Raw genomic sequence first — 12,454 nt, 5'->3', positions numbered from 1 at the left:
AGTCCTCATCTTGACTTGAATTCTTCTCAGGAGGAATACTTGATCTCAGGACAGCTATTTCTAAACTCCAAGTAGTAGCACCCAGTACTAAAAGGAATGGATAGAAGAGGCTCTAGTCCCTGTCACAGACATGGACTTGGTTTGTAAGTAATTCTCTAAGCTTTTAAGCAAAGAGGAAGGAAAGAAAAGAAAGGAGCATCAATTGAGCATCTAACAGAGGCAGGGAGTGTACCGAACTCTTATATGTGAACTCACCTAATTCTCACAATTAGTGAGAATGGAATCAGTAAACTTACCACCATTTTACAAAGAGGAAAGGTAACCTCCCCAAACTAAACATTCAGTGAGTGGAGAGGCAGGACTGGGGCTCAGATCTAGCCCCACATTCTTTCTGTCATAGTACACTGGCCTATTAACAACAAAAACAAACAAAAAACAGTGTTATTTTTGAATACACAAACACTGGTACCCATCAAAACAGAATTTGGACTTTGTGATTCTGGGTGCATTGCCACCCAAGTGAATCAGTGGGCTTCTGATTCCAGTTTGTTTTTCTCTAGAGACCTACAGTAGAATTTAAAAAATGCTATGTGAACTACTGGGCAAATTACTGAAATATAAAATACAAAGGACTGTATTTTAGTTTTCTTTTATTCTACTAAACAATGCTTATTAAATTTACAATTTGTTTAGGCTTCCATATTTTCCCCATTCCTTAAACAGTGGGAGTGGTGGGTAATTTTTGGCACCTGTTTCCTATCTGTTTTGTAGAGTTATAATATATATTATTCTAGTATTTGGATAAAAGTAATAATATTAACTATAGATGCTGAACACTCACTGTGTACTAGGTACTGTTCTGAGCACTCTGTATGTCATTTAATGTATGTCAGATCAGTAACTGATCTCAGTAAGAGGGAAATAAATTTGACTTAGAGGAAGAAGTAACATTTCCACTTATAAATGTTCTGTTTGAGCATAGATTGGCTACACAGTGATCAGGGGGCTTGTACAAAATGTGGCCAGTAACGTGACTTAAGAAAAGAGATGCTAAATATTGCCTATCCTTACTTTTGTGTAGATATGACCCCCAACTGCCTTAGTACTTCAGAACTATGGAACCCAGATCATTATTTTACCAAGTGCAAAATCTTCTGGGGCAGCTGATGCAATTCATTTTCATGAAGTGCGTCCATTTGTCAGAAAACTTGATTAGCATCCCTGTGAACCTGTCTGAGGAGCAAACCCTCATGCACGCTGATGAGAGTTTATCCCCTTTTCTCTTCAATAATGAATACAGTTGACCCTTGAACAATGCAGGTGTTAATTCATGTATAACTTATAGTTGGCCCTCAGTATCCGCAGTCGTCTCCGCAGTTTCTCCACATCCAAGAATTCAACCAACCACAGACTGTGTAGTATGGCAGTATTTACTATTTTTAAATGTCCATGTGTAAATGGAGCAACACAGTTTGAACCCGCATTGTTCAAGGGTCAACTGGGTAGTTTACTTTCTGCAGTCTCTCCTATAATGTGGGAATAGACCTTTTATTAAATCCCCAGGGAAAGGTTCCATGAAGATTATAAATCTCCGGCTTTTTAGGATGTGGCTAGGTGTTAACAGATCTTTAGGGTAGGACTCAGCTCTGAAATCAGAGATGATGAGAGTCAGAGCAGAAGCCAGATGTGAGCAGCTAAGTTCACTAAGAGAGAACAGGATTGGAGTCCAAGAAGCTAAACTCAGGTAGCAACTCGAAACAATGTCATGAAAGTGAGTCTAGAGCAGCCTCGAAACTTAGGTAGGAAAATTAAGACCCCAAGGAAGCAGCTGTAACTTCTGATGGATCAATGCCTATTTTTAGAGAAGCGTTAATGGTTCAAGACATGGCCAGGGCACCTGAAAGGAGCAGATAATCCTCTGACAATATTGAGGAAGACACTATAAAAGTCAGTCTTTGGAGTCAGTGCTGTTGGTGGCCTGGAATGGGTCAATTCCACAAAATCCTCTTTATACAATGCCTGCAATATGCTCCCTTATTACTGTTAACAGCAAAACATGACAAGTAATATTGAAGCTAATGCAGTAACGTCCTTCACTTTAGAGTTTTATGCTATTCCTAACATTCATTTTCAGTGCTCATACAAATGTAAAAAATGAACTTTCACTGTGGCTACAAACACCTTGAAAATGTCCACTTTCTTTTTTGTTTATTCTTCACATGAAAGAGACATAACTACCTCTATCCCTCTTTCCTTGGAGGAGAAAAGTCAAAATTTTGGACCCAGAAGTTTGGCCCATAACTTCCTAATCACAAAAGCTACTAGCTCCTATAGAATTCCACAAATTCTATCCTGAATTCTATCTTGCCATCTGTCTGCTTCCTAAGACCTGCTTGGGGTACACTTCAAAGCAGATCCAACCTTTCCTTCCCATACCCCATTTAAGCGCTAACAAAATAACATAAAATGAGAGAAAGGAGAAATATTGTATAAAGACAATGAAGACTTTGCCCAGTGAGAACACAACTACAATCACCCAGCTTCACTACCTTCCTCTCCTCCTCCATAAGGTGTGGAATTGTTTTTGCTCACCCACAAAAATATTTTTACAGCAAAAACTTGTACATATTATAAAACTGAATAATTCAGCTTAATCTTGTGTGAAAAACTAACATGAATACAATGGAATAAGTGGATATGGAAAACTGAAGCACCAAATTAGGCGGCCTGTAAACATATAAAGTCACTAACATTAGCTGCATACATACAAATGTGCCCTGTGCTGGCTGGGAATCAGAATTTAATTTTCTTTAGTTGGGTGGTTATAAGATCTTATTCTTAACCAAAATATGAGCAGTGCCATTATAACTCTGGTGTGGGAGGACATGCTTAATATCAATCTATAGGGTCACTATAATAAGAAACAGAAATATACACTGCAGGGCATTTTGCTCCCCACTATTTGATTCTGTTTTATTATCTTTGTAATTATTTAATTGTAAGTACCAGAGCAGCATTATTCCATTTATCATTATAAATATATAGCATATCAGCAATATCATAAAATTCCCTTTTGTGGACAGAGTTCCATCACGCTGTTTTCACATGATAAATTTGCTTCATTTTTAAATACTTCTTTTTTTGTTTCAGCTTCACTGAGGTATAACCGACATATAAAATTGTAAGATATTTAAAGTGTACATCGTGGTGATTTGCTATATGTATTCATTGTGAAAGGATTCCCCCCATCTAGTTAATTAGGGGCAATTCTTATTTTAACTCCACCAGTCAAAATTTGGATCACGTTTTGCTAAAAGTCACATTCCCACAGTTTATGATCGTGGAGCAATGGTTTTCAAAGTGTGGTCCCTGGACCAGCAACACCTAGTGTCATCTGAGAACTTGTTAGAAATACCTGGCAAAAAATTCAAATTCTTGTGACTCACTCAGACCTACTGAATCAGAAATTCTGGGGGTGGGGCCCAGCAGCCTATTCTCATAAGTCTTTCAGGTGATATAATGCATACTAAAGGACGGGCTCAGGGGCAGGGAGGGCTAAATCTATAGGTTAAAGCTATCAGTCCCTACAACAGAGAAGGATGAGGCTTGCTCCTACCCTCACCGATCCAATGCAAGCTGTGGACAAACCACAGACACAAGAGACGTTACAAAAACAACACAAGATTTTGACAGCAGTTCAAGGCAACATCAAAGAGACTTGACAATGACTTTACTGCCAAATGTTTCCCTTTAAATCCTTTCTGTAATCCCAGTATCTGCCTCCTTCTTGGTGTTGGCCCATTAGTGTTGGTCCAACACCAATTCCAAATTGTTCTGTACCTTTTTCACCTCTTGTGAATTCTAAACAAAGCAGTGCTTTTGAAAATAATGCAATTAATAACTATTGCATTTTTTACAGTGTACTATGCCTTCTTAAGGACTTTTACATAGATCATGTTATTTGATCTTCACAATTCTCCTATAAAGTTCAACCTATTAGGAAATTTGTGTGCCAATTTAGAACCTTCTAATAAAGTCCCTGAATTAACAACCACTTTTTGAGAGTAGACTATATGAGGCACATTTATATGAAACTATTTCTAGCCCCTGCAACTCTGCAAGCTGTCCCAAGATAGCAAATATATTCAACTCAAGAATGTAGAAAATGCATTAAAACATATACCATGCATTAAAATGAAACATTAACTATTACATTAAAATGAAACATTATTTCTTGAAGTATGCTAAATACTGTAGGCAACATTACATTAAAATGAAACATTAACTATTTCTTGAAGTATGCTAAATACTATATGGATTTAATACAGTGCTATATATTAAAAAAGTGAAGATATTGTTAAAAAAAAAAAAGTGATGATATTGTAAGAGACAAGCTTTCATTTTCCAGTAATGAGGTGAAAGGAAGGGAATGACAATACAGTCATCCCTCAGTATCCTTGGGGGATTGGTTCCAGGACTCCCCCGCAAATACCAAAATCCTTGGATGCTGAAGTCCCTCTGTATCCTTGAGTTCTGCATCTGAAGATACGGAGGACCGCCTGTTACACGGCTTCAAAAATTCCTGCCCTAAACAAGTCTTTGATTTTTTCTACAATCCCCTATGATATCTGAACATGACACATTTTTTCTCCTGAAAAATCTAGTTACATTCAAAATTGGGATAATTCAGTAGGACTTATAAGCTCTAAAACATCATTATTTTATAACCCAATAGAAGTGGTAACAATAAAATTCCCCCCATTCTTGCAGATTTCCTTGTTCCAGTTGCATTAGCTCTTCACCTCATGGGTGGTTTCTGTGGGACTCAAATATCTCAACCACATTGGCCTCTATGATGTCTTCATGGCTAAGGGCATTTGCAAAGGCCATGTTTTATTGAGTCTGTAGTACAGTTTCAGTTTTGAGGGAGACGTAATTTTTTTTTTTTTTTTTTTATACAGTTTTATAGCTACTTTATTTATTTATTTATTTATTCTTCGCTGTGTTGGGTCTTCGGTTCGTGCGAGGGCTTTCTCTAGTTACGGCAAGTGGGGGCCACTCTTCATCGCGGTGCGGGGACCGCTCCTCATCGCGGTGCGCGGGCCTTTCACTATCGCGGCCCCTTCCGTTGCGGGGCACAGGCTCCAGACGCGCAGGCTCGGCAGTTGTGGCTCACGGGCCTAGTTGCTCCGCGGCATGTGGGATCTTCCCAGACCAGGGCTCGAACCCGTGTCCCCTGCATTAGCAGGCAGATTCTCAACCACTGCGCCACCAGGGAAGCCCCAGACGTAATTTTTATGATCACTCATGGGACAGATCTTCTTCCCCAGAGCATGCTTTGTTACTGAATGGACTCTGCCAAGACCAGGCACTGGTCCAGGCTGCCCATGATATTGCAGACTCACTAATTATAGGCTTATCCTCTTTATTAGCTCACTGAGGGCGCTGATGGGAAGATCTACACAGGCATTTAGGCTTGAATGTGGCATTCACACCTTGATCTACTGGCTATGAAATACTCCTCCCTCAGATTACCAGATAAATCACCTAAATTTACAGGCTGGCCTGGGGCATTATCTCTCTGGGTTACAGAACTTCTGAACAAAAGCAGAGAAAATATAAGGGAGCCATCCTTGAGAATTACTCATCACTGCCCTGGCCTCCCTGTTAGATCACAAAATTACTCTCAGGTTAACCCAGGAGCAGGGGTGGGGAGCCCTGGGCTTTTCAGAATAGTAGACAAGTAAACACCTCAATTTAAAATCTTCCTCAGTGTGGCCTCAAGTAATATTTGGCTGCTTTAACCTGGGGCACTATTTTCTTCCAAAGAAATAAAAGTCTTTTCCTGCAATCCTTTCCAATCAAACTCTGTCTTATCAACTGAGAAGTTTGTTTCAATAAGGGAAGCCAATATGTTAGGAGACTGGCAAGACTTGTATGTGTCAGAACTGCCATCTTCCCTGTTCACCTTAATGCTCTGCAAACTATTCCTACCTTGGAATCTTACAAATCACTGTCTCCTAGCCACTAACAATTTCCATTTCAAAACCATGACTTCTTCAAACCACAAGTCCCCAGTCACTGTGGCTTCTAAATAATCATGATGTTCACGCTAAACTATTTTTGATCCTTTGCACCCATATACACTCAACAGGTTTCCATCAAAATATTTTTATGATAAATCAATTTACTAGCACTTATAGGTATAAGTTCTCAACAATCTTTAAACAAATATTTTCTTGATTTTGTATAACAGAATGTTAAGGGAACGACTCCAAATTCTTTTTGCCATTTAGCCAACTCTTAATCTTCATCAAATTACCTTAACACTTCAGATTTTACATTTAACTAATTGATGAACAGCTTCCTCTTCTTTTGGCATTTTTTGCTGTTTGGCTTCTTTCCATTGATCTTTAGCACAGGTTTGAAACTGGTGCGAACATGCACTGCTGGCAAGTGCATTTCTAGAACTATAAAAGGAAGGCTTAAATTTTTTGTTTTAGTTTTCCATTGCCTTGCTCTGCTCTGTTTGTTGCCTACTCAGCAAAACAGAGAACATAATCAACTAAAAAAAAAAAAAAGTCAAGAGCAAAGAAAGTAAAATAGAGCCTGAAGGAAGCAGGAATAAAGAAAGAAGCAGGGCAGATAAACTTTCATACTTAAAAGCTAACTGGAGAAGTAAAATTCTAGGAACAAAGTTAAGCAAGATGGCCACCTGCCTGTTTCCAATATTCCCAGAGCCACAGAAAATTCGAGTCAATGTGAAGATGCTCTGTTGACGCCGTGGTAACCTAGGCTCCTCGTCTGCTCTGGCAGCTCGCCTGCCACAGTTAGATGCTCAAAGCTAACAGCTTGTTTTGAAGATCAAATGCAGAAAAGCATCATGAACAAAAAGAGGAATTCTGTCTGGAATGACAAAGCCGTTTCAAACTAAACCTCTTAAAAAACTTCAACAATACTACCAGACATCCAAAAGCACATATCAAGACAAATGTGACTCCTAAGTTTTGAAAGTGAGCCATATACTGTATGCCACATACAGCAAAGGTACTCATGTTTTTCATAGACAAAGATATCATGGCTTCCCAAATCCATTTCCAAGAAGTTTAAATGCAACAAGACCAGCCCATCACCATAAACTATTTTTTTTTATATTGGATGTTGGGTCATTTTTCAATCAATTCTGGTTAGCTCTTACTCTCTAGTTGCTGGGTTCCAGGTATTTATAATAGTAAGATCATGGATTTATGGACTAAATAAGTAGGGAAATGCCCTAAAGGCTGTTTTAAACTGATTGCTAATTTAATGTGCTAGAATAAATGTTCATATATCAAATGTTTGGCAAATCAAACGGACATATGTGCAAACAAAAGCTAGTCACACTTTTTCATGTATATATCTAATATAAAATATTTGGGTGCTGGTAACATTGTACATTGGCATATTTCATGTGTTATGTGTACCTGCACCCAAAATCTCTTTTCAGATTTGGTCAGCCTTTCAAATAAGTTTTAATCTAATCTCCCATGGTCTCAAAAAGCTGAGGCTAAAAAAAAAAAAAAAAAAAAAAAAAAGCTGAGGCTTTGTTTTCTCCAAGCATAAGTACCCAAAGCAATTGATAAAGGGCCACCAACCAACACTGGGACAACATTTAGGATGTCTTGATGACTGACCCTCTTGAAATATGTGCTTAATGCCTTTTCCCCTGCATTTGGATCAGCTGAGAGCTGTGAAGTTTAAAAAGTTATACAAGCTTGTCTTTCTCCTATTCCACTGTTATGCATCAATAAATTCTTCATTCTTTACGGCTTATTAGGACTTTTAAAAAGAAAAAGCAATCTGCTGCCAAAACCTGGCTCTGGAACCAGATGGAGTGGGAGAAGAATTTGTAATTCACAGAAAACAGAAAATTCCCATTGTCTGGAATGTGGAGCTGGTGGGACTTTTGCTTTCATGTTCATAGCATGACAGTAAGAGCTTTCCATATATGAGGATGACTAACCAATCATGTTTGCACAAGTATATCACCATCATAGAGAGTAGAAAATGCACAAAAATCCAGGCTAAGAAAGTAAATGAAAAAAATAACATCCTTATTGCATATTAATCCTTTCTCATTTTTCACTGCATACATAACATTCTTCTAAATGTAGAGTCATCTATTATTCAAACCTAGGCAGAAGGAAGCTATTCTGGGAGTGCCATCCCAACCCTGCTCCCCCAGTGGTTGCCAAACATTAATGGACATTCTTACAAGTTGATTTACTGATGTGAAATTTTTTCTTAGAGACCTGGGGCTTCCTTTCACAATGCAAAGACAACAATGACTGTTCCATTAGGGGAAACATTTCCTTTGAGTCTAAATCAAATTAATAAATTTAAGATACCTGGGAGGGTTGGGTACACTGAACTTTTGGCAGAAGTCCAGAACCTAAAGAGTTAATGCATTAGTTTACTTTGTTTCTTTATGAGAAAAAAACAGTCTGCTGCCAAACCCAGCTCAGGGATCAAATGCGGAGGACGGGAGGGGGATAATTTGCAGTCTATTGATAAAGTGAAATACAGATGATCTTAGAGGCATTTTTATGTGTGCATTTCCATTAACCAAAGTGAAGGGCCTAGAGAAGGGTAGTTGATGTGGTTGGGTCTGCCTTTGCTGACATTACCTGGATAGAGGTCAGGCCCGGGCCCTGGGGAGCATCCCACCGCCCTATCGGCAGCATCTCGTGGGGAAGTGGCGGGCTGCAGGGGCTGCACGGTGAGGCAATCTGTGAGCAGGTCAGGATGGAGCTCTGCACTGGACCGCAGCTAAGAGAAGGAGAAAACAGAAGACAGATGGAAAAGGAAGGCTATTCCTCGGAATACTTTTCTGGAAAGGCTATCATGCCGTAAGGCTCAGGCAATTCAGTCCACAAATATTTATCAAGCAACAACTACAGGTTAGGCATGGGACTTACGGAGTCAATAAAAGGGTCAGTTTTCTAATTCTAATAACACCTGGCAGGTGTTTCAGGAAAAATGTGGCTAGAGGCAGATTTTACTTCAGTCCTTGATATTTCCACTTCTGGGAACCCAACTTCCTATTATATTTTCTTTCATTTGTTCTGTATCTTATCAGAACTTGTAGTGATAACAAAAACAAACTCAAGTGTATTTAGTCTATATTGTAAAGTGCGCTTTTTCTTTTAGTTTTTTTATTTTATTTTGTTATACAGCAGGTTCTTGTTAGTTACCTATTTTATACATATTAGTGTATATATGTCAATCCCAATCTCACAATTCATCCCACCACCACCTCCCCCTCCGTAAAGTGCTTTTAAAATACAGAGATACTATCATGAAAATATCTTAGAGATAATTAAGAATGTCCGTTGAGATCTGACACCTATAGATTTTACATGAGAGGAAAATACACCAGTTAAATTTTAAAATATTATGGAACATGACAAGAAAAACCAAAGTCATTACAAGCAACAAACTATCCCAACAGTAAGTCACATTTAAAAATTAGACTTCATTTTATCACAATAACAAAATTAATTCTTTGTATATTAAAGAGCCATAAAAATGGCAGAATAAAGTACGGGTGCAAAGTTATCTAATTTCTTTATGAAAAAGAACTTTATAAGTGTAATTTGAATTGAAAAAAATCACAATGGAAGATTTAGTTACATAAAAATACCAACCTTCTGTTTGTCTAAAAACATAATATCTTTAAAAAATCTAGAAATATATTTCTGACAGATATTGCAAATAGTTATCTTCAGTGTTTAAAGAGAACATATAAATTGATTTTGTCTTCATCAAGATAAAACTAACCCTTTAGATACAGGGCTTGAGTATACTTACTCATTCAACAACTATTTATTGAGCATCAGACACTCCTCTAGACTCTAGAGATACTGTCTTATGGAAGTTATACCCTAGAGGGGAAGCAGATGATGAACAGTAAAATATATGCCATAGCAGATGGTGATAAATGCTATAGAGAAGAGTGATTCGGAGAAGGGAGACAGTGAGTAGGGATGAGGGATGGCAACCTGAGACAGGGGGATCAGAGGAAGTCTGTTGGAGATGGCACTGGTAAAAAGCCTTGATAGAAGTGAGGGAGTGAGCCCTGCAGACATATGGGGGAAGAACCTGCTGCTCTGTGGTGTGCCTGGATTATCTGAGGGATAGTAAGGCAGAAGTGGAGGGAGTCTGGGGCTTGGAGTAGAGAAATAGAAAAAAGCTGAGATGTAAGTGGGGGAGAGAGGGAGCAAGTTTAGTGTCCCTCTCTGTCTTCCTCCCAGATGAGTAGACCAGAAAAGGGCCTTCCAGATCCTAAACATTTAAAGATCCTAAACATTCCCTAGTCCAGGAATTATCAAATGAGTGAGGAGGGAGGCACACAGCAGAATCTCCTAGGAGGGGAATGACTCACTATGCAGCCCTTGACATGAACAAAAATTTTTAAAAAGGAGAAATAGAAATGAAAATAAACATAAACAATGTTTGGCACAATTGTAAAGAAATGCAATGCTAAACTTTTTTAAAAAACTTATCTATTTTACATTTGGTAGTGTATATATGTCCATGCCATTCTCTCACTTTGTCCCAGCTTACCCTTCCCCCTCCCTGTGTCCTCAAGTCCATTCTCTAGTAGGTCTGCATCTTTATTCCTGTCCTGCCCCTAGGTTCTTCAGAACCATTTTTTTTTTTTAGATTCCATATATATGTGTTAGCATACGGTATTTGTTTTTTTCTTTCTGACTCACTTCACTTTGTCTGACAGACTCTAGGTCCATCCACCTCACTAGTGGAAAGCAGCTGCAATGCAGGGGGAGATCAGCTCAGTGCTTTGTGACCGCCTAGACGGGTGGGATAGGGAGGGTGGGAGACGCAAGAGGGAGGGGATATGGGGATACATGTACACGTATAGCTGATTCACTTTGTTATACAGCAGAAAGTAACACACCATTGTAAAGCAGTTATACTCCAATAAAGATGTTAAAATAAATAAATAAATAAATATTCTACATATTAAAAAAAAAAAGAACTTATCAAATTATCCAAAACTTTAAAAAAGTAGCTGTAGTGAAGGTAGAGTGAGAGAAGCATTCTTAAACACTGTTGGGTGGAGTGTATACTGTTTCAAACTTTCCAAATGGTACTTGGGAATATTTTTTTCAAGACCCATAATTGAAATCATTTGTTCTTAGAATTTGCCTTAAGGAAATAGCCAGAAAGGTGAAGGAAGATTTATACCCAGTGCTCTAGTTTGATATATAGCATTATTGTTACATTAATTTGATGGAATATTATGCAACCATTAAAATGATGTTCATGAATATAAAAGCAAAACACAAAATTATGTATACAAAATGATAACAATTACATTAAAACAAAGACAAAATACTGTAAGGAAATGTAATCCAATATTAAAAGTGATTTTTGTTCTTAGCAGCAATATCATGAATTTATTTCCTCTGTTTTCTTTTTATCCTTTCCTCTGCTTTCCAAAATTTCTACATTCCAATGATGTGTTGGAGCTGGCTTGCACCAATCCAAGAATACCAATTGTGTGTACTTTTTCCAAACTTTACTTGCAATGATGTCATATTGATAGCTTGAAATTGGTCATGGTGATAACATTTACACTATGGAAATTGACAAATGCTACAAACTGGGGCTTTTTCATCTGGAAAGCTGGTTGTTAAACACTACGAGCATACCACTGACAATGACTCTGATCAGAAAGAAAAACATACACACAGGTGCAAAACATCAGTAAGTTACTATTTAGAGAGCAGTATTTCTTGGAACTGAAAAAACTTCATGAAGAGACAAACACATGTCCATGTCCAGGTCTTAGTCCAAGAATATGAAAAGGGCACAGTGACCCTAAGTATAGGGAAGAAGCATTTAACACATGTAGTGAACAAGACATAATTTCCTCAGCTTAGCCATATTGGAATGTCTGACCAAGACTATCTGAGTTAATGCCTAACCCTCTCAGGGGCTTTGGAAGGTATGTTTGTTATTTTGGTACTAACCTATCACATGACACGTAAGAAAAACTGGAAAAAATTCAAGGCTTAGAATGAGTTCTGGTGATCACTTTTAATTTATCTTTCATCGTTAAAATGTGATCTGGGGCCCACATGTTCTACTAAGAGTAGACATGAACATCTCTCTGCTTTCTATTACCCACTATTCTAGGGTTTTACAGATATGAGTACTGATGAGGTCTTTCTAAGGAATTTCACAGCCATGGTTACTCCTGGATCCAAAGGCAGGCAATTCTTCCTTAGCTGTGACAAGTATTCATGTGTTCCAAGAGTGTGATTCCATACAGCTTTGTGGTGAGAGTTAATTTGGTTTTCTCTGGGACTAGACATGGTTCTAGAAAGTGCTTCTTAAATCAAATAAGCCGTGAGGACCTTTTTTTTTTTTTTTTTCAGAAGGCCCTCAA

At 38.1% G+C, this 12,454-nt stretch overlaps 1 protein-coding gene across 3 annotated transcripts in view; it reads right to left on the bottom strand.

The window, feature by feature from the left end:
• GLIS3 (GLIS family zinc finger 3) overlaps positions 1-12,454 on the bottom strand; it is a 510,670-nt gene that overhangs the window by 66,183 nt on the left and 432,033 nt on the right. For all 3 annotated transcript variants that reach the window (XM_059924793.1, XM_059924792.1, XM_059924791.1), the window contains one exon: positions 8,667-8,808. In XM_059924793.1, the coding sequence (XP_059780776.1) occupies positions 8,667-8,808 (142 nt within the window). The remainder of the gene's footprint in view (positions 1-8,666; positions 8,809-12,454) is intronic.

Source organism: Balaenoptera ricei, chromosome 6, assembly GCF_028023285.1.
Source record: "Balaenoptera ricei isolate mBalRic1 chromosome 6, mBalRic1.hap2, whole genome shotgun sequence".
In the NCBI taxonomy this organism is placed as follows: Eukaryota; Metazoa; Chordata; class Mammalia; order Artiodactyla; family Balaenopteridae; genus Balaenoptera; species Balaenoptera ricei.
This window is presented reverse-complemented; position numbering and strand designations above follow the sequence as displayed.